The 21,479-nt window shown below is 48.9% G+C and overlaps 2 protein-coding genes and 1 pseudogene across 3 annotated transcripts; all 3 read left to right on the forward strand.

Annotated features, from left to right (window-relative positions):
* The first annotated feature begins 521 nt into the window (after window positions 1–521).
* Window positions 522–10,092, forward strand: SYNPO2L (synaptopodin 2 like). 2 transcript variants are annotated; one of them, XM_055325784.1, is made up of 4 exons: window positions 522–763; window positions 1,962–2,113; window positions 2,568–3,082; window positions 6,306–10,092. In XM_055325784.1, exons 1-4 carry the CDS (start codon window positions 659–661, stop codon window positions 8,444–8,446), a joined length of 2,913 nt encoding a protein of 970 aa, XP_055181759.1. In that variant the 5' UTR covers window positions 522–658; the 3' UTR covers window positions 8,447–10,092. The 2 variants fall into 2 exon arrangements, with proteins under 2 accessions (XP_055181759.1, XP_055181760.1); XM_055325785.1 differs by lacking the exons at window positions 522–763; window positions 1,962–2,113; window positions 2,568–3,082 and adding an exon at window positions 3,101–4,348.
* Window positions 10,093–10,772: 680 nt separating this feature from the next.
* LOC129509418 (40S ribosomal protein S21-like) lies at window positions 10,773–12,794 on the forward strand (annotated as a pseudogene).
* Window positions 12,697–19,317, forward strand: MYOZ1 (myozenin 1). The gene is made up of 6 exons (XM_055325786.1): window positions 12,697–12,801; window positions 13,919–14,009; window positions 14,965–15,143; window positions 16,690–16,933; window positions 17,305–17,470; window positions 18,807–19,317. Exons 2-6 carry the CDS (start codon window positions 13,937–13,939, stop codon window positions 19,036–19,038), a joined length of 894 nt encoding a protein of 297 aa, XP_055181761.1. The 5' UTR covers window positions 12,697–12,801; window positions 13,919–13,936; the 3' UTR covers window positions 19,039–19,317.
* The last annotated feature ends 2,162 nt before the right edge of the window (window positions 19,318–21,479 follow it).

Genomic DNA, 21,479 nt, shown 5'->3' on the forward strand with positions numbered 1-21,479 from the left:
ATTATTTCATTATATAATCATCTAATCCTATATGCAGTCTTATTTTTGGAAACCAGTAGCTTTAAAAGTTACATTGCACTTAGCACTGCAGTGGAATATGGATCTCAATTTGATGAACAGGTAAATTCACACGTGAGAGAGAGCACACTTCTCGGGAACTTGTGAACTTGTGGGACCAGTCCAGGCATTCCTTGCTATGGAACTGAAGTCCCTGCAGCAGCCACTTTGAAATGAGCTTTGTAGGAAAGCAGTTAGGATTAGTCCATGATCCTATCAGGGATGGCACAGTCCCTGAAAGTATGTATATTAGTTAGAGCTGGTACTCGGAGTCCTGAGTAAAAGGCCTATGCAGGGGAATGGGGGAAATTGGAAGGCAGAGGTTTTTACTATAATTAGCTTTGGGAGTAATACAGCTGGGGGAGGGAAGGGAGTACAGCCGGCAACTATTTTGAGCACAGCCCCGATTGACAGGACATGTGTGCTGGACTGTAGTGATCCCAGGGCCAAGTTGCCTGCCTGTGGTGTGTGGTGTGGGGGGGAAGGCCTGGGGCAGCTGGAGCAGGACAGCCATACAGACAGGCCGGACGGGGTACCAGCGCCTCGACTTCTCTCCCTGGGACACTATCCAAACTCCGAGGGCCATAGGCCAAGCTGTGCAATGGGTGCTGAGGAGAAGGTGCTGGTCACATTGTCAGGGGGAGCCCCCTGGGGCTTCCGACTTCAGGGGGGGGCCGAGCAGAGGAAACCTTTACAGGTGTCCAAGGTAAGGGAGAACCCCTATTATTGAGGTTTCAGGGAAAGGGAAACCCAGGGGAATCTGGGAAGAGCCATGTTGTGGCCTCTGGGGGAGAGGTGGGAGGCTGTGAAGAAGAGTGTGGGTGGGTGGGTGGGCAGGTGGGCAGGGAAGCATGCTCATCTGGTGGGAGGAGTAGTTTCTGAGCACAAGCGTCTTGCAGAGGGCTTTTAGAAAAGAATTCCTGGTTTCTGGGAGCAGAAAAAAAGAAAGACTGCCTCAGTTCCCTGCGGCACCATAGTAGCAGAGGCCCAGTTCTGGCCATCCAGTCTTTGCTCTCCTGAGGCTGTGCCTCTACTCCAAATTCCAGGAATATAGGGAAGGTTCTAATTTTTCTTGAACTAAATTGGTATGTGATGAGCTGAGGCTGTCTTACCCAGCCCAGCCCTGCCCTGCCCTGCCCTACCCTACCCTGTCCAGGCCTCCAGTGTTCCTCTTTCCCTTCATCAGACACTTGCTCTCCTAAGGCAAGACTTTTTAGGTGCTGGGAGCGTTATGGAAAGGTCTGGCCTGTCAGATGAAGCTGTTGTGTTTGGTTTCATACAGGCTTAGTTTCCCCAATTATAAAATGTGGGTGATAACAGTACCTACTTCATAGAACCATTCTAAGAATTAAATACAATAATACATGTAGAGTGCTTGGCACCATACCTAATATTTAGTAAGCACTCAATAAATGATAGCCTTTACACCTATTATCATTACTTTAACATATGTATGTGTGTGTGCACGCATGGCACACATACACACACAATGACAATCTCCCAGATTCTGCTGGACTCCCTCCAATCTGGAATACTGTTCTAAAATCTTGACTGTGTAGACAATGGCCTAAAAGAGAACTATTGGCCAGTAAAGATATTGCCTTTGAAGGGAAATCTTTTGGGGATGCAACTGTCACTTCTAGTACCTCCCCTCTACAGTTTTTCCCAAGCCTCTTTGATTTGGCGATTGCCCTACCTCCCCTCATATGATGTATTACTCCCAACAATCTGCACCTTCTTCCCTCTACATAGCCCCATCACTGTAGTTCTGTGTTCCTCCCCACCTTTTTTTACCCTGTAAAGTATATCCCCTTCATGCATAGGACCTTCCCATGACTCCTTTCATTCTATTCCCACTTAGAGCTCTCCCTCACCTACAATCTCTCCTCCCAACACCTTCTCAGATCCGAAGACGGAGCCAGGCTGGCAGAGCAGGACTCCGAGAGAGGGACCAGCTTTTGGCCATCAATGGGGTCTCCTGCACCAGCCTCTCCCATGCCAGTGCCATGAGCCTCATCGATGCCTCAGGGAATCAGCTTATCCTCACAGTGCGGCGGTATGGACCCCTCCCACCCCAGCCCACCTCATCCCCCTAGCCCAGGGCTCCCAATGCCTGTCTCAGCTCTCTGTCTCACTGGCCTGGCTTTAGCTACTACTAAGTACACTCTTGTACGTTTGTGTTGGAGTATAGATGTTTGTCTATGCCTCCCAGGGGACTTCAGTGTATCTCCAATTAAGGGCTGGGGGTGTCAAGTGGGCATTTGAGTGTGTGGGCTTGAAGCCCTTTGCCAGTCTCCTTACCATCACATCTCCCTCTAAGCCAATGTCCACTCACAGCCCTTCAAGCACATTTGCCTCCTGGTTTGTCTTCAGATCCCCACTCTTCTCAGCCCAATCATCCAGCCCATATACCAGTACCCTCTCTCCTTTCCTTCCTTCTCCCATCCCCTCTAGACCTCGCTGTCAGTCACCCAGTCCATTTATCAAGTTCTGTCCTCTTTCCCATCCAGGGTAGAGGATGAGGGGCCAGTGCGATCTCCATCCCCTGGTGAGCTTCAGGTGTTGTCACCCTTATCTCCACTGAGTCCTGAGCCCCCTGGCGCTCCAGTTCCCCAGCCTCTTCAGCCTGGAAGCCTCCTCTCACCCCCTGACAGTGAGGCTTACTACGGAGAGACAGACAGTGATGCCGATGGCCCCGCCACCCAGGAGAAGCCCCGCCGACCCCGCCGAAGAGGCCCCACAAGGCCCTCCCCTCCGGGAGCCCTACCTGATGAAGTCTACCTATCTGACAGCCCTGCAGAGCCAGCACCTGCTGTCACTAGTCCTCCCAGTCAGGGTGACAGCCGTGTGAGCTCCCCATCATGGGAGGATGGGGCAACTCTTCAGCCACCCCCAGCTGAGGCCCTGCTGTTGCCCCACGGCCCCCTCCGGCCTGGCCCAAATCTCATCCCTATGGTGGGACCTGTTCCCCACCCGGTGGCAGAAGACCTCACTACCACCTACACCCAGAAGGCCAAGCAAGCCAGTGAGTGCCTGAACCCTTTTTTTCCCAAGCCAGGATCCTTCAATCGGAGTCCTAAATCTACCCCTCCATAACCATACTTTATGCTTCCTTTGGATAGTCCTGGGGACAAGTGGAGAGGAATGATGAGTAGAAGGGGAAAATAATGGTTCTCACAGTACCCATAATTTTTAGTCCTTGAACCAGTGTGGCAAAAGCTGTAGGTAGTTCAACCCAATCCAGGAACAGAATGAGGAGGGAAGTTGGAAAAGAACATGAAACCAACAAAGGATTTGCTTGTTGTTGTTGCTATGATTTTGCTAAGTGTCAGACAGGGTGAGGGCAGAGTATAGAAATGATGCAGGGGAGAATTTGGAAGCAGGGCAGGGGCTTTTCAGGGTTAATTGCAGGCATACCCTCAGAGCTACCTTTGACATTTTTAAGTTCACTTAGGATTCCTGGGGACTGGGAGCCTATGGGATAGTCATGAGATCTCTAGGAAGTGGTAGAGGGAGGGATCTTTGACTCCTTATCTCACGCAAGAATGTAGGCCTGGGCAGAAAAAGCCAGTTCCACTTATCTCAAGCTCTTTGCTATTTTTGATGTGAGCACCAGAACAAGCTCTAACTGTGAACTTTCTCCCTGTCCCATGCCTCTACCCCAGAGACCTTTCTTGTCACCTTGAAAATCTAGGATTACCCCTCTAGTTCTCATCTCTCATTCCTCCCCTCTACCATTCTGATTCCTGATCCATAAAATTTTATGCATCTAAGTCTGGAACATGGGCTCAGGAATTGAAAATTTAGAGTCTGACATCCCTAAGAATGTCCAATACTCCACAAAGAAATTCCAGATGCATGCCCAGGATCCTATGCTTATCCCCAATCCTCATTTTAGCGCCCCTCCCTTCCTATCATGCTGGGTAAGACTGCAGTTAGTGGCTCAGGGATATTTTTAGCCAAGCAGACCTCATTGTCCAGTGGGGTGGAGTGGGGGGAAGGGTAGGCAGGTGTCCACGTCCATCACACCAGGGCTTGTGGGGCAGCAGAGAGAAGGGAGGGGGCTAGGCTCCAAAAATAGCACAATGAGCTCATTCAGCTGCCAGCTCTGGGGACAAGACAAAGGGGCTTTAAAAGGCTTGGGGGGTGGCTCAAGCTGGTCTTGCTCCTGCCAACACTTCATTTCTCGGCATGGAGACCTTTGAGCCCATCAGCCAAGAGCCCCTCAGCCAAGCCAGCTGCAACAAAGCCCCAGATCCAGCTCCTGGACTCCAGGACCCATTCTATGCAGGTACTACCCTCCCATAGCCAAGAGAGTTCTGGGATCTAGCATGGAAAGACTACATCAATAGTTTAGGAAGGGATGTCGTTGGGAAAGGTCTTATTCCCTTATTTGTTCCTCCTTTTTGATTTCTTCTTCCTTCTTTTCTCAGGAGAGTTCCACTGCCCCTTTCTCAGAATGGGCTGATGCTATGGCCACATGTCAAAGGGGTTTGTGACCACATGAGCTCTAGAAAACTCATGGGGAGGGAGTGTGTGTGAGAGAAGTGTGAGTAATATGTGAATACATGAAGGCATGTATATGGGAATCCATGGGAGAATATATGTGTGAACAAGAAAGTGTCTGTATACATGTGTAGCTGATGTCAAGAAAGCTTTAATAGTAATGGATAGTCACTGCAGGCCTTAGGGCTGCCATGAAATGCTAAATTTATCTACACTATCTCATTTAATCATCACAGCAATCCTATGAGATAGTCATTATCATGCTCATTTACAGAGGAGGAAACTGAACTTCAATGAAGTGAAGTAACTCTACCAAGAACCAAAAACCTGAACTGAACTCTGACTCCAGTGCCTATCTCTCATGTGCAGTACTATTCTGTGGTACAAACTTTGGGATGCATGGAATGAAAGCCCTAATTAGAAAGGAGCTTGGTATCTTGAGTGGAAAGTGGATGGAATTTCAAGAATTTTTCAGGAGGAACTGGGGATCGTGGATCAGAGAGTATCTGTGTCCAAGGCAGGGTCCTAGCAGCAGGGCAGCCTCTCCTATTTCCTGGCCCCACCTCCCTGGCCCCACATGGCATAGAAAGCCCTGCCCAGGTTCCCCTTAGTACATAGTCCTTGTGTGTCTGCCTGTTAGTGGCTGCCAGAGCTCTCTACCCAGAAGGCTGACCCCCAAAGAAGCCCCCCCACTCCCACCCCAGCTGGGGGTGGTGGTGATGGGATATATTTAGCTGGCGACCTTGAAGTATCCTAAAGATATGGAGGGTTGCCTTGGAGAGCAGCACTCTGACTTTTCCTGCATCTTGGATCTGAGGCTATCCCTGGCTGTGAGTAGCAGGGGTGTGAGGCACAGAGGAGTGCCCTGGTGGATGGAAGGCCAATATCAGTTGTAAAATTTTGTTCAAACTGTTAGTAACAGGGTCTCTGCAGGCAGAACTCTGGGAAGAGGGAGTATGCACGTGTGTGAATGTATTTGAATGACTGTGTTTTTGTGTGGGTACATGTGTATTTATATATGTAAATGTGAACTAGGGTGGATATAGAATGGGGCATACATGAATGAGAGAGAAAAGTAATCTGAGAAAATATGCCCATAATTGGCCTTCACTAGACCCATATTCTTGTTGAAATGTGTGGTAGGTGTTATTTCCATGAATGTGTATGACGTGGACTACATAATGGGGGTGGAAATGTGAATGAACATTCTTGTTCCCAAGGGTCCTTTATGTTCCTATCATGGGTAAGGGGTGGGATGAGGTGATAAGTCCCTACGTTTCTGAGAAGCCCTCTAACGTGGTCTCAATTTGTCTCTCCCTGGGGCCTGCCTCATTTCCCTGGTTGCTGTGGGAAGTGACTGCCCTCCAGCCTAGCCCCCAGCATTACCAGCCAGGAATGGTGGGAGGCAGGGAAGAATGTGTGTGGGGTGGGTAAGAGCACATTTTTGGAGAGATAGAAGCAGAGTAGATGGGAGAGAGGTTAGGAGAGCTGTGATCAGAGTAGCGTCAGGGAGCCAACTAGACTGCCCTCCCTTCAACTGTCCTTGGCTTCACCTTTCACCTACCACTCTGCCCCCAAGTCAGAGGACTTTGCCACAGGCAAGAGACACTGTGGATCAGGCCAGTGAAAAGACAGTAGGTGGGAGTACTGCAGAAACTGGTTGGGGGTGGGGCTGGGGTGAAAGCCATAGGGAGCAGAACTAGAAGAGGTTCACTGACCATTCTCCCTCCTGGCCTCCTCAGAACTGCAACGGGCAGAAAGCCTCCAAGAGAAGAGTGTGAAGGAGGCCAAGACCAAATGCCGGACGATTGCATCCCTACTAACTGCAGCCCCCAACCCCCATTCCAAGGGGGTGCTTATGTTTAAGAAACGACGGCAGCGAGCCAAGAAGTACACCCTAGTGAGCTTTGGGGCTGCTGCTGGGACAGGCGCTGAAGAAGAAGACGGGGTCCCTCCAACGAGCGAGTCGGAACTGGACGAGGAGGCCTTCTCCGACGCCCGCAGCCTCACCAACCAGTGCGACTGGGACAGCCCGTATCTGGACATGGAGCTGGCCAGGCCAAGCTCAGCTGCAGCAGAGGGCCAGGGCGGGCAGCTGAGCGAGGCCTCCGGCAGAGGGGCCCAGCTCTTTGAGCAGCAGCGCCAGCGCACCGCATCCAGCACCCAGGAGCTGGCCCGGGATGGTCCAGCCGCCATGCTCAATGGGCAGGGCCTGCAGTCACCACCTCGGGCCCAGAGTGCTCCTCCGGAGGCGACTGTGCTCCCACCCAGCCCTTCACCAGCCCCTGTAGCCAGCCCCAGACCCTTCCTTCCAGGCGGTGGAGCCCCAACCCCAGCTCCAAACATCTTTAACCGGTCAGCCAGGCCCTTCACCCCAGGCTTGCAAGGGCAGCGGCCAGGTACCACTTCGGTTATCTTCCGGCCTCTAGCTCCCAAGAGGGCGAACGAAAGCCTGGGAGGCCTCAGCCCCGCCCCACCGCCCTTCCAGCCCCTCCCACCGGGGCCCACCCCTCTGCCCAGCCACGTGCCAGCCTCCGGTTCCCCCAGCACTCCACGCTCCTCGGGCCCCGTCACAGCCACAAGTTCCCTGTACATCCCAGCCCCCAATCGTCCTGTTACGCCAGGAGGAGCCCCCGAGCCCCCCGCCCCCTCTAGCGCCGCTGCCATGACCTCCACCGCTTCTATCTTCCTGTCGGCACCTCTGCGACCCGCTGCGCGCCCGGAGGCTCCCGCCCCAGGCCCCGGGGCACCCGAGCCCCCCAGCGCTCGGGAGCAGCGCATCTCCGTGCCAGCTGCCCGCACTGGCATCCTCCAGGAAGCCAGGCGACGGGGAACTCGGAAGCAGATGTTCCGCCCGGGAAAGGAGGAGACGAAGAACTCGCCCAACCCCGAGCTGCTATCTCTGGTGCAGAACCTGGATGAAAAACCCCGGGCTGGGGGCGCGGAATCCGGTCCGGAGGAGGATGCGCTGAGCCTCGGGGCTGAAGCCTGCAACTTCATGCAGCCACCAGGGGGCAGGAGTTACAAGACTCCGTCTCACGTGACGCCTAAAACTCCGCCCCCGATGGCTCCCAAGACCCCGCCCCCAATGGCTCCTAAGACTCCACCCCCGGTGGCTCCTAAGCCCGCGCCTCGAGGGTTCCTTGATGGGCTAGTGAATGGGGCAACCCCTTCGGCTGGAATCCCTGAGCCCGCCAGGCTGCAGGGCAGGGGTGGGGAGCTGTTTGCCAAGCGGCAGAGCCGAGCAGACAGGTATGTGGTGGAAGCTACACCTAGTGCTGGCCTTGGCCCTGGCCCTCGGCCCAGAAGTCCTTCCCCTACACCCTCACTGCCCTCTTCCTGGAAATATTCACCCAACATCCGTGCCCCACCTCCTATTGCTTACAACCCACTGCTCTCACCCTTTTTCCCCCAAGCTGCTCGAACTCTCCCTCATAAGGCCCAATCCCAGGGGCCTCGGGCAACCCCCAAGCAGGGTATCAAGGCTCTGGATTTCATGCGGCACCAGCCCTACCAACTTAAGAGTGCCATGTTCTGTTTTGATGAGGTTCCCCAGACTCCTGGCCCCACCTCCTTAGGGCCCCCCAAAACTGCCCGAGTCCAGGAGATCCGCCGATTTTCCACCCCAGCACCCCAGCCCACGGCAGAACCCCTGGCCCCCACTGTGCTCACCCCCCGAGCAGCCACTACATTGGATGAGCCCATCTGGAGAGCTGAGCTGGCCTCAACCCCTGTTCTTAGCCCAGCCCCTCCTTCAGAGTCTCCCAGGGGTCTTGGGACTTCCCCCAGCTCTTGTAGCTTCCAGGTAGCCAGGCCCCGGTTCTCAGCCACCAGAACTGGATTGCAGGCTCATGTGTGGAGGCCAGGGGCAGGCCACCACTGAGCAGGGCACAGCTCCCAGGACCAAGGAGAGGTGGAACATCCAGTTCCTAAAGTTGTTTCTCCTACCCAACCCATGCCCTCTCTCAGGCATCTGGAGGCTAACTTCCCTCCTGCCAGACATCGTTTTGGAGTTGGTTTCCCATTCTCCTGGCTCCCAACCTCCCTGCTGCTTTGCAACCTACTATCTCTGCTTCTTTATCTGTGCTTCTCTTTGTCTCTGTAGTTCCTTGTGTGGATCTCCAAATCTCAGTCTCCACCCACAGTCCTCCACTGGTCTCTATTTCTCTACATCTGTGCTTTGTGAGCCTCATTTTAACGTTCCATGAGAAGCACACAGAGAAGTTACTAGTGAGACCTCGGCAAGAAGCTCACCATCAGGCAGGCCTCAAAGGGACTGAATTGATCTCTGTTTGCACTAAATAGCTTGCTACTCCTCACTCTCGTTTCCCAACCTTGGCTGGCATAGATCTAGAAATGTATGTGTGTATGTGTGTATGTGCAAGTGTGTGTGGGCACAGATGTGTTCTTATGTCTGAAGCAAGAGTAAGAGGAGTGGTCTAAATAAAGACCCAATCTGGGTCTAACCCTTGTGCTGATAAAAGAAGGGTCAGATAGCTAGCCCCTCATGGATAGTCTAGTGAGGAGAAAGACATTGACTTGAATTAAAGACCAATGCCTGTAGCAGGGGTACAGCACCTTGTGAAACAGTTTATGAGAAGGCCTGAGGGCTGGCGCAGTTTGTAAGGACTGAGATACACCAGCTAGAACAGGAATAGAACTAAGAATTCTATTTATCAGAGGGTGCCTGGCTGGCTCAGTTGGAGGAGCATGTGACTCTTGATCTCAGGGTCCTGAGTTTGAGCCCCATACTGAGAATAGAGATTAAATAAACAAACAAACAAACAAACAAACAAACAAAAAGTTCTACTTATCAGGATTCCAGAAAGTTAGCAACTTAAGAGGCCCATGCTGAGCTACAAACATCCAGGAAGTGAAAAAGGCAGACAAAAAAATTTCCCCTGAGAATGAAAAAATCATTGGCTTCATTGCCTCATGTACCCAAGACAGAAAGGAGGGAGAAAAGAGGCATGGTGTGGAAAGTGAAGTAGAAACCAGGAGCAGAGTGGAGTGAATGAAATTGCGCCACAGGGAGGAGCATGAGGAGGGAGAGTGTTGTGTTGGCAGACAGTACAGTTGGGTTTCAAGAAACTCAGCATGTACAACAGGGGGTCTAGAAGAAAAAATGAGAAAAAAGAATGCATTTGTTGGAGTGAGGATGGATGATGATGGGGGGATGTGAGAATGTGGGTTGAATGTTGAAAGAATAGGTAGTGTCTGCTACCTCCTTTAAGTCTGTCCTTCTACCTTCTGCAACTTGTTATGATGACCTGGGAAAGGGCAAGGAGATACCCAGAGCCCAAACCTCTTTTCAGTCCTAGCCCCATCACTCAAACCCTAGCTCTTGTTCCTTCCAAGCTTCAGGCCCTGATCTCTGATCCTAGTTGGGTATGGACTCCCCTCTCACCATGACCACCACCAATCAGCCACATTTGCTGCTTGATCTGGATTGATTGTTTCCTTTGCATATTGGGTGTGAGTCACAGACTTTGATTTGTGCACAAGAATAAACTTATGCTCCAAACCTTCTGTTTCTGTCATCTCTTCTAGTTGTGTGCCTAAATCCTGACTCTCCTCCATCTTCTTTAACCCATTTCCCCGATCTCCTGATTCCTGAACTCTTTCTCCATTCCTGCCCTATTTTTCACCCTTTGCCCTTTACCGCCTGGCCTTTTGCTCTTCTTTACCAGTTCTGTCCCACTCTGATTTAGCCACCTCCACTGTTCCCTTTGGTTCTCTCTCCCTGTGTTCTCCATTCAGATTCTCCCCTTCTCCATCTCCTGCTCCATACTTCCCAGGCAAGGCCTCAATTTCAGAACCAAGGAGAGTGGGAAGGGCCTCTGAACTTTTATAATCATCATTTCCTAGCTTTCTGGAGGAAGCAATGATATTTCCATAGGAAAGCAATGCCTGAAGGTGAAAGTGGGATGGTAGAGGGAAGGAAGAGAGTGGATCAGTGTGAATAGAGTTTAATATGGAAGAGAAGAGGGCACCTGGGTGGCTCAGTGGTTGAGCGTCTGCTTTTGGCTCAGGTTGTGATCCCAGGATCCTGGAATTGAGTCCCGCATTGGGCTCCCCACGGGGTGGCCTGCTTCTCCCTCTGCCTATGTCTCCGCCTCTCTCTCTCTCTCTCTCTCTCTCTCTCTCTCTCTCTCTCGTCTTTCATGAATAAATAAATAAAGTCTTTAAAAAGAAAAGTAGAGCCTTTCTGCGCTCGAGCTCGTGGTGGCGGCGGCAAGTGCGCCCTCGACATGCAGAACGACGCTGGCGAGTTCGTGGACCTGTACGTGCCGCAGAAATGCTCCGCCCGCAACCGCATCATCGGCGCCAAGGACCACGAGTCCATCCAGATGAACGTGGCCGAGGTTGACAAGGTGACCGGCAGGTTCAACGGGCAGTTTAAGACCACGCTATCTGCGGAGCCATTCGCAGGATGGGCGAGTCTGATGACTCCATCCTCCGGCTGGCCAAGGCCGACGGCATCGTTTCAAAGAACTTCTTTTTATTTTATTTTATTTTATTTATTTATTTATTTATTTATTTATTTATTTATTTATTTATTTTCAAAGAACTTCTGACGGGAGAAGACCACGGATGGGGAACGTTTGTAGTAAATAAACAGTAACACCCCCCCCCCCCAAAAAAAAAGTAGATGAGAAGGCATTGGAGGCAGACTAGATAGAATTAAGGACTTCTTTTTTTTTCTTTCTTTTTTTTTTTTTTTTTGAATTAAGGACTTCTGAGAAAGAAAGTGCTATTACTCCAGTAGGGGGCATATTTGTGCAAATAACCAGGCCCAGGACCCTGATGCTTCCGCATACAGGCTCAGAATTCCAGAGGAAGGGCCCATTGAGCATAGTTGAATATTTTCTTCATTTAGGTCCTCAATCATAGGAGACCAAAACTTCAGTTTGTTTTTGTTTTTGAGAGTAGTGTGATGGTGATGACAAAATCACCATTTACCATTTGTATTTTTTCTTCTAATTGCTTCTTTGGGTTGGGAGGGAATGGAGAAGGAGGACAAAAGGTGAGGGATTTGGAGGCTAAACTGGTCTGGGCAGAGGTCACTAGAAGGAGGTGGGATGACTTTTCAGACCCTGGCCTGACCCTGAAAATTTCAGGAAGGGAATAGGGCAAGGTCAGGAAGAGTGGAGAGCTCACAGAGGGGCATTCTGGCAGCTGCAAAGTCACTTCTTAAAGTAGCCACCACAGGATGGTTATTGTAACAGAGGTGTAGCAGCAGCTGGTTCCAGAATCTGAGAGGGTGGAAGAGGATCCAGGATGTTCATGCAGCTAGTGAAGAAAGGCCTGGGTAAATAACAGGCTTCCCTCAAGGAGGCTCTCAAACTTGTGCCCTTGCACAAGGGATCTTCTGAAAGAGTTTGAATGGGACAATCTAGATCCTATGGGATATGTCCTCCCTTTGAAGAAAATCCCAAGTGGGAACCCCAGAAAGTAAGGACCTGGCATGTATGTAGTTCTTAGACTTCAAAATCTATCCCGCAAAACAAACCGAACTGAGCACCCCAATAGCAAATGGGAATGAAAAGGTAAAAATTGGTCAAGTCTTCCCCACATCATCTCTGACAACATAGGAAGCACTAGATTTGGTGAACTTGGTCCCTTATTCTGCCAAGATCTGGCTTTCCCAGAGGAAAAACCAACACATCAAGGAATTTTCAATGAGCAGCCCCATTATGAACAGACTTCCTTTCCCCAAACATAGCACCTTAAGGCCTCTCACCCCCAAGATGCACTCACATGTCCCTCCAGCTCCAGCCTGGATTGGTTTTGAGTGGCTCTCCAGACGTGTTCTCCAAGTTCTTGCTTTCCCACTCTGAATTCCTATCCATCACTTTCTGCTTGCTTCCTCTTTCCCTTTCAGTTTTCAATTTCTCCCTGAATGGCTTCTGTGGATCTCAGACTCTAGATGCCAAGAAAGGGGAATCCCTGGGCACACTGATCCCTGGCTCAGATAGCTTAGTGGGAGAATCCCAAAGGCCATTCGTCTCCTTCCTGAGCCTCTGGGCAAGGAGAGTGGGATCTTGGTTCCAGGGTCTCAGTACCCTCAGTGCCATTTGAGCTGCCTGTACTCATCATCTCTATTAATAACTGCCCTCCCTCCCCCACTGCCAGTGCTGCCCCCACGCCTGCCCAGCTCGAGTTCTCCGGTCACAGCAGCTCAGTCCTCCAAAGCTGCTGGACCCCAGGGAGTGCTGACCACCGCCTGAGCAGCCGGTAAGTTTCCAGCTCTATGGCCAGAGGGTCTGGAGCCCACTCTGTTGACTGCTGTATCTGTGTCTGCAGTTGTGACCCTCGATCCTGGGAGAGTTGTCTCCCTCCCCTGTCTATGCTTTGTCCCCAGCTGTCTAGTTTGGGGGAGCCACAGAGTTGAAAGGAGAGGGGCCCAGGAGGGTGGGGGGAATGGACATGTTGGAGGAAGCACTGGGATCATAAGAAGGGGGTCTGAGAGGCTGGATGGGGGGAAAGTAATCTAGTTAGAGCTGAGAGAGGTGTAGTGGAATGCCCATTTAGCAGTTCCTGGAGTCTGGCCTCAGCATGCCCCATTAAGTTAGTGGAACTGCAGACGTGTTATGAAACGGGGCTCAGTAGAAGACAGTGTTTTGCTGAGTGCCAACTTCTGTCAAGGAGGAGCTGGAGTCTGCAGCTTTTCCCAGCTTGTCCCCCTCCACTGCCAGATTCTATTATTACATTCCTGTCCCGCGTCAATTCCGCACTGCTATATATTGCTGAATTGACACGCACCAGGGTTCAAATGCCCCTGGCCCTCCTCTCCACTCTAGTTCTGGGGTCTGGGGCAGGAGTGACTGAAAGGGAGCAAGGAACACTGCTGGGACCTCCCAGGCCACACTCCAACTCGCCCAATAGGGGAGCAATGACCTCTCCTTCCTGAATGTTTTTGGCTGAATCTCCTCAACTCTGGCAGAACATTCCCCACCCCCGGGAGGGGGTTTGAGGAAGACTGAAGAAAGACCAGAGTTTGGAATGACACCCCTGATCTGAGAGCCCCACGAAAATAAAAACTTAAAGTCATGCCAAGCCAATGAAACCTGGGTGCAGTGCCCTGTGTGTGTGTGTTGTTTGTTTTACCCATTGCTCCCAACACATACTATGTTCCTAATCCTTGTATGAGCTCTATTTAAACAGCAGGAAAGAGGTTGGTAGAAGGTAGGAGCAGAGGGTGCATCTGTACTTTCTGCCCTGCTTCCAAGAAAGGAGAAGCCCTAAAGCAATGGGTTTTTACTTTTGGGGAATAGGCCTTAACCTGAAACCCTTAACCCCAGGTTAAGAAGTATTGCCTTATTGTAGATATTCCCCTTCCCACCCTATCCAGGCTGAATCTGCCTCCACAATGCCGCTCTCAGGAACCCCAGCCCCCAACAAGAAGAGGAAATCCAGCAAGCTAATCATGGAACTCACTGGAGGTATGGCATGTTTGCACCTATCTAGTGCTCTTGTTAAGAGCATTTTAGAAAAAAGAAAAAAGAAGAAAAAAAAAAGAGTATCTTAGGCCCAAGAGTCCCAGAAAAATCATAAAATTACATATGTCTTAAGGTGAAGAGATGTGAAGAGACCAGAGAAATTCTAGGGGTGGGGGCAGGGAGAAAGAGAAAGGATTCAACACTTGACCACTCACCCTTCCACCCTTTTCACCTTGTAATCCGAGACAACAGTATCCTTGACATATCACCCAGTCCAGGTCCAGGACAACAAGACTCACAGGTCAGTGAGGTATGTTTGAGGAAGAGAATATATATGATGGCGACTGGTACACAGCGAAGTCTCAATAAATGGTTAACTTCCTTACTTTTTACCCCAGAGCTAGGGAGCCTGTGTGAGCACTTAAGATGGAAAAATACTCAGGCATTTGTTTTCATCGGGGCGGGGTGGGGGGTGGGGTGGTAGAAGTACAAGCACGTGAAGAGCTCTCCCAACACCCAGAGGCTGTCTACAGCCAGAGTTCTTTGAGGGGAAGAGAAAGGAAAGGAGTTAAGACAAATATGTATTTAGATGTGGTCAGCTCCACACAGTGTTGGCCATTGGGCTTGCTCCCGCACTATAGTTTCCCCCGATGGTTCCATCTATGATGTTCCCTCAGTCCTTTTGCCCCACACTCCATGCCTCTGCCCCTTCTACCTCATTCACCCTCTCCATTCTAGTATCCCCACTGCTTCCGCTCTGCACCCCAGTTCCCACGCATTTTCAACTCCAAACCCAGGAAATAAAAATTTCTCACAAACAAGGTACAATTGATCAGATATCACAGACAGTCTGTGATCCTGCAGGAGTCACACACGTAGTTGTGGATGGCATCTGTATTGTGAGCCTAGAAAATCCTACTTTACTCTTCTTGTTTCTTCCTCCTCACCTCCCTGGAAGGTGGACGGGAGAGCTCAGGCCTGAACTTGGGCAAGAAGATCAGTGTCCCAAGGGATGTGATGTTGGAAGAGCTGTCACTGCTCACTAATAGGGGCTCCAAGATGTTCAAACTGCGGCAGATGCGGGTAGAGAAATTTATTTATGAAAACCACCCTGATGTCTTCTCCGACAGTTCAATGGTGAGTTCAGAACTTTACAACTCTCATAGCCTACTGCCTCTTCTGGCAGCTTCTTGGTAGACCCTGAATCTCCAAAATATCACCAACCTCCCCTCCCTGCATATATATAAGCTTATTAAGATATATTAAACCCCCAACAGCTCCAGAGGGAGTCAGCCCAGGTCTGAAATTCTTAGGGCCAGCAAGCGGGCGGGTACACCCTCAGGGAGAAAGTCCCTTCCCAGTATGGATAAGTGTTAAAGATAGACTTGCCAGATAAGACACAGAACACCAAGTCCTGTATTCTAAAGTTGAGATATACGCACATAATTTTTTAGTAAACTACGTCCCGTGAAATATTTGGGACATAAAAATTCAATTCAATTCAATTCAATTCAATTTTAAAAATACAGGATACAGTTAAATTTTCATTTTAAATATGCGATGAATACTCTCTTACATATAAATATGTCCCATGCAATATTTGGAGTGTAATTATAGTAAAAAAGTATTTGTTGTATATCTGAGATTCAAATTTAACTGGTGTCCTCTGATTTTATTTGATAAATCTGGAAACCCTAGAAAGAGTTAAGTGACTTTTTATAACCATCTCCTTGAGCCATTCTTTTATCTGAAGAATCTAAGGACTCAATGAAACTATCCGCTAATGTCCCCCAGTGAGGATTCTTTTCCCAAGAGAAGTAGGGATTGGAAGGGTGCCAGGCACAAGATGTTATAGCTGAGAAGGAGGGGATCTTCTCCATTACCTTTCTTCCCCCTCCACCTTTGCTGGGCAGCCAGGGGAAAGTAGAAATAGATGCCTACATGGGGCCAGAGGCAGGAGTGTCTGTCATTGGCCCTTAAGTGAGAAGCAGAGCAAAAGTGCTGAGCCGGTCATATCTAACTTTAGGAAGCCAAAAGCTCTCCTCCCTGGCTGGGTCTGATTACACTGGTTGGAACAGAGGTGTGTACATGGTGGGGTGGCTAGGAGAGCCTCCTGAAGGAGTTGGTGGGGTTATTTTTAGGCTTTGGGGCTGAATCCAGGGTTGCCCTTTTGATCATCCTTCCCCCTACCTGCTACAGTTTCATGGTCAGGAAGTCCGGGTTCCATGGACACCAAGAGGAGAAAGGGAAAGGAAGAAAAAAGAGAAAGAAGAGAGTTCTGTTTGTTAGACAGGATTAAAGAAGGGGAGAGGGCAGAGGTCTCTCTAGCTCTTCAAAGGAAGTCACCTTACCCTTTTACATTTTAGCTGAGCAGAAATCTTGGTCCTCTGCCTTGGTAAGTAAGGTTAGGAAAGGAAAGTGTAGAGAATGAGTTGTCCATCATAAGGTGTAATTGTAGGAAATCTGAGCCAGGGGGCGTCATTTCCCTTAAGGAAGGTTTAATTCCTCTCAGCCAGGCTATCCACTGTCCTTCCACCTATTGGAGGTGGAATCTCTGAGGATTCAGTGTCTTCTGGTTAGCCACTGTCTCTGACCTTCTCCTCCTTGCTATGCACACCTGCATCTTTGTATATTCCCCATACCCATTGCCTAATCTTCCCTTCACTTTGTCCTTTCTTTTCAGGATCACTTCCAGAAGTTCCTTCCCACTGTTGGGGGACAGCTGGGCACAGCTGGTCAGGGATTCTCCTACAGCAAAGGCAGCAGTGGAGGCCAGGCAGGGGGAAGTGGCTCTGCCACACATCATGGCTCTGACCAGCATCACCATCAGGGCTCTGGGTCTGGATCTGGGGGTACAGCTGGTCCTGGGGGCCAGACTGGCAGAGGAGGAGCTGCTGGAACAGCAGGGGTTGGCGAGACAGGAACAGGCAAGTATCCCCCAAGAGTAATGTGTCTGGTCCCTAGAGCAGAGCTATTCCCAGGAATGAGGCCTGGACTGGGTTTAGGGAACAAGGGAGGCCTGTGGAGATACCTAGATAGATTCTCTGGGCCCAGGAGAAAACTGAGTTGTTTCTGTTTCACCCGGAAGCCTTATCTTTCAGTCGCCTTTCTGGCTTTTCAGTTTCAGTCACAGATCTGACCCCAGGCTGTCATTTTTCCACAAAACTAGCACAGTTACCAGGATGTTATATCTTTGGTCTCGAGCCTCAACAACTTCCCTAGTGGAGGGCTGTAAGACTAACTTCCACTGGCTACTAACCATTATTATTGACTTAATTTTCTCTCCTGTGGCTGCCAGGAGACCAGACGGGTGGAGAAGGAAAACATATCACTGTGTTCAAGACCTATATTTCCCCATGGGAGAGAGCCATGGGGGTGGACTCTCAGCAGAAAGTGGAGCTTGGCATCGACTTACTGGCCTATGGGGCCAAACCTGAACTTCCCCAATATAAGTCCTTTAACAGGTAGGGGTTATGAAGGAGGAACCAGATGCATTCCAGTATGTGGCATAGTGTCCTCAGTTGGGATGGAGACTTTAGTTCTTATGTTCCAGAAGAAAGCTGAGGAGGGAGGGAAGGAACATGGGAGCCATGCTTTTTTCACTTGAGTCCAGAGGAACAGTGCAGTCTGATAAAGGAAATGCTGGGAGGCAAGATTTTAGTTCACTCTGCCACTTACTAGTTGTTCTGAGCAAGGGAAAGTCACCCTACTTCTGAGCCTTGGTTGCCTTGCTGTAAAATGGGAATAATATAGGGGTACCTGGGTGGTTCAGTAGGTTAAAGGTCTGCCCTCTGCTCAAGTCATGGTCCCGGGGTCCTGGGATAGAGCTCCATGTTGGGTTCCCTGTGCTAGTGGGGAGTCTGCTTTTCCCTCTCCCTCTGCACTTCCCCACTGTTTATGCTTTCACTCTGTCTCTCTCAAATGAATAAATAAGAAATCTTAAAAAAAAGGGGGGGGGAATAGTGTATTACATATTTAAAGTACACTGGAGGTTCCTTTCTTTCAAGGTTAGGATTCCATTATTGTTCTTGTAGGATTCCATTACTGTTCAACTTTTTTATACTCTAGTAAAGCTTAAGTATCTATTCTTTTGGAATTTGGCTTCTCTAGACTGTGGATAGGAGATCTATGTGAAAGCAGAATAAGGAAACACTAGAGAAGCATTTTGCATTTGATCCTAAGACTCCTGAATTTTCCAGGCAATGCTAATTCTTCTCACTAGGCCATGGCTATCCACTGGAAGTGGGGCAGGAGTTGTGTGTGTGTGGGGGGGGAGGGTATCTTTACATTGTAATTTAAGGTGGTCTCAGACGACCCTTGGTTCTATAGTGTCTGAGTCACAACCCTCCATGAAGCTCTCTATCCAGTACCCACTACACCTCTTTTCTCATTGTTAGCTCTGGGGAAACAAGCAAACCAGGAATGGAGTACTAAAGGAGAAGAAGAATAAGGAGTGCAGAAGCAATCTTTTTTTTTTTTTTTTTTTTAAGATTTTATTTATCCGTTAGAGAGAGAGAGAGTGTGTGTGCATGAGCTGGGGGAGGGGTAGAGGAAGAGGCATGGGGAGAAACAAACTCCTCAGTTAGTATAGAGCCAAACACTGGGTTCAATCCCAGGACCCTGAGATCATGACCTGAGCCGGAGTCAGCCACTTAGCGGACTGAGCCACCCAGGCACTGGGCAGAAGCAATTTTAAACTAAAATTCACAAACTTCCCCATTCTCAAAACAGGGTAACATCTTACTGATAAAGCTGTTCCTTTTATCCTGGTTTTAATTAAATAATGTGTCCCCTTTTCAGGACGGCAATGCCTTATGGTGGATATGAGAAGGCCTCCAAACGCATGACCTTCCAGATGCCCAAGTTTGACCTGGGGCCCCTACTGAGTGAACCCTTGGTCCTCTACAACCAGAGCCTCTCCAACAGGCCTTCTTTCAATCGAACCCCTATTCCTTGGCTGAGCTCTGGGGAACCAGTAAATTACAATGTGGATATTGGCATCCCCTTGGATGGAGAAACAGAGGAGCTGTGAGGTGTTTCCTCCTCTACTTTGTATCAATTTTCTCTTCTCATGTTCAATTTGAAAGGGAATGCTAAGCAGGATGTCCCTACTGTAAATCCAGTATCCTGGTGGGAATGGAGGGAAAAAGGAGGGAAATATCTATGTTTCCAGTCTTCACTCCAAGTCTCCACTCCAAGCATCCTTCCTCACCAGCTCAGAGCTCCCCTTACACTTGCTCTGTATGGAACCTGCTCTTTTATGGAATTTGCTCTGCCACCGGTAACAGTCAATAAACTTCAAGGAAATGAACTCATTCTTCCTCTGATATTTAAGGGCAGATGAAAATTGAGGCTAACAATGCACAGAGACTAATTAAAGTCAAGTACTAAGCATTCATTATTCAGACTTCAAGACCAGACCTGAGCTCTGGTTGCTTATACACCCACACCCACATCCACACCCACGAGACCATATTCATAGGTATATACAAAGACATAATTATTCAAGAGTAAAGACAATCGTGCACAAACACATGTGTTGGCCCATATGTGGGCAAAGCTAAGAAGCTATTGTGTGCTGTGGTTAGGAAGTAGATGTTGGTGACGCTAGTGTTAGCTCTCTTTGTGTAGCTGACTAGAGATTGGGATGGTCGGGATTACTCAATTATCACAGAACTAGAGCATGCCATAAAGTCTCAGATGACAATAGAATAGCCTGAGGAATATGTAGGTCACAGTTTATAGATTCCTGAAAGGATGACATACAGTAGAGAGCCATGTTAGAATCCAGAAGAAAGTGGGAGAAACCAGGCATATGGTATGCCTAGTTCTGTGTGAACACATCAAGAAAAGATCTAGGGAAAAAAAAAAAAAAGATCTAGGGGTCACAAGGGCACTTCAGTGGTGTTCAGAAAGCACTATAATTGGGGAAAAAAACATGACAATCCATTAGGGATGAGCAACAATCCTATTTTTTAAAAAAGATTTTATTTATTTATTCATAAGAGACACAGAGAGAGGCAGAGGCACAGGCAGAGGGAGAAGCAGGCTCCATGCAGGGAGCCTGATGTGGGACTCGATCCCGGGACTCCGGGATCATGCCCTGAGCCGAAGTCACCCAGGCATCCCCAGTGCTATTTTCATTTTTATTTATTTTTATTTTTATTTCAAGCATGTGGTTTCTTTAGAGTCCCAGACTTACCTGTGTTCCACAAAATGAGAGTGATGCAGACCAGGAAGAATAAAGAGATGGTTTAATAGGATCTGGGAAAATAACTTCTGAGGAGTGCTGGCTGAATTCAGCCAACTCCAGGGGCCATTAACGATTTTACTAAGTTGCTAGACTTTGCATAGATGGACCCAATTTTCACGGACCTTGGGCCACATGACATTTACCATGATCATTTTCCTTTACAAACTGAACACATTTCAGGGATTCATACTTCCTCTAAACTTGTACTCAAAACTCTATTTCTGTATTTTTTAAAAAAGACTTTATATTTAAGTAATCTCCACAACCAAAGTGGGGCTTGAACTCACAATCCTAAGATCAAGAATCATACACTCAGGATCCCTGGGTGGCTCAGCGATTTAGCGCCTGCCTTTGGCCCAGGGCATGATCCTGGAGTCCCGGGATCAAGTCCCACGTTGGGCTCCCTGCATGGAGCCTGCTTCTCCCTCTGCCTGTGTCTCTGCCCCCCCCCCCCCCGTCTTTCATGAATAAATGAATTTTAAAAATCTTTAAAAAAAGCCATTCAAAAAATAATAATCATATACTCTACTGACTGGGCCAGCCAGGTGCCACCTCTTTTTTAAAGTTACTTTTAAGTTACTGTTTATTTGCAAAAAGTAGTTGTGCTAAATGTTACAATGCTTATATTATATACATTTTAATGTAGTGCACACAAATTTTATTTTTTTAAAGATTTATTTGAGAGAGAGAGAGTGTGAGTGAGGGGAAGGGCAAAGGGAGAGGGAGAGAAAAACTCTCAAGCAGATTCTCTACTGAGTGCAGAGCTCAATGTGTGACTCGCTTTCACAACCCTGAGATCATAACCTGAGCTGAAACTAAAAGTCAGATGCTTAACTGACTGAGCCACCCAGACACCCTGCACATGTAAATTTTATTTTTTATTTTTATTTTTTTTTTAGGTTTTTTAATTTATTCATGACAGAGACACAGAGAGAGAGGCAGAAAGGCAGAGATCCCCGGTCTCCAGGATCATGCCCTGGGCTGAAGGCGGCACGAAACCACTGAGCCACCCAGGCTGCCCCACATGCAAATTTTAAATTGAAAGATTAATTTATTACTATTTTGAAATTCAATTTAGTTAATATACAGTGTATTTTTAGTTTCAGGGGTAGACTTTAGTGATTCATCAGTTGCATTTGTAACACTCAGGGCTCATTACTTCACGTGCCCTCCTTTTTTATTTTTTTAAAGATTTTATTTATTTATTCATAGAGATGCAG

The sequence above is a fragment of the Nyctereutes procyonoides genome, unplaced genomic scaffold, assembly GCF_905146905.1.
Source record: "Nyctereutes procyonoides isolate TBG_1078 unplaced genomic scaffold, NYPRO_anot_genome, whole genome shotgun sequence".
In the NCBI taxonomy this organism is placed as follows: Eukaryota; Metazoa; Chordata; class Mammalia; order Carnivora; family Canidae; genus Nyctereutes; species Nyctereutes procyonoides.

Excerpts from the sequence above, each read along its gene's own strand:
- SYNPO2L (XM_055325784.1), top strand. The coding sequence starts at position 659 with ATGGGTGCTGAGGAGAAGGTGCTGGTCACATTGTCAGGGGGAGCCCCC. Across the intron at positions 2,114-2,567 it reads CTTATCCTCACAGTGCGGCG|GGTAGAGGATGAGGGGCCAG; the intron begins GTATGGACCCCT and ends TTTCCCATCCAG. Across the intron at positions 3,083-6,305 it reads CCAGAAGGCCAAGCAAGCCA|AACTGCAACGGGCAGAAAGC; the intron begins GTGAGTGCCTGA and ends TGGCCTCCTCAG.
- MYOZ1 (XM_055325786.1), top strand. The coding sequence starts at position 13,937 with ATGCCGCTCTCAGGAACCCCAGCCCCCAACAAGAAGAGGAAATCCAGC. Across the intron at positions 14,010-14,964 it reads AATCATGGAACTCACTGGAG|GTGGACGGGAGAGCTCAGGC; the intron begins GTATGGCATGTT and ends CCTCCCTGGAAG. Across the intron at positions 17,471-18,806 it reads CAATATAAGTCCTTTAACAG|GACGGCAATGCCTTATGGTG; the intron begins GTAGGGGTTATG and ends TCCCCTTTTCAG.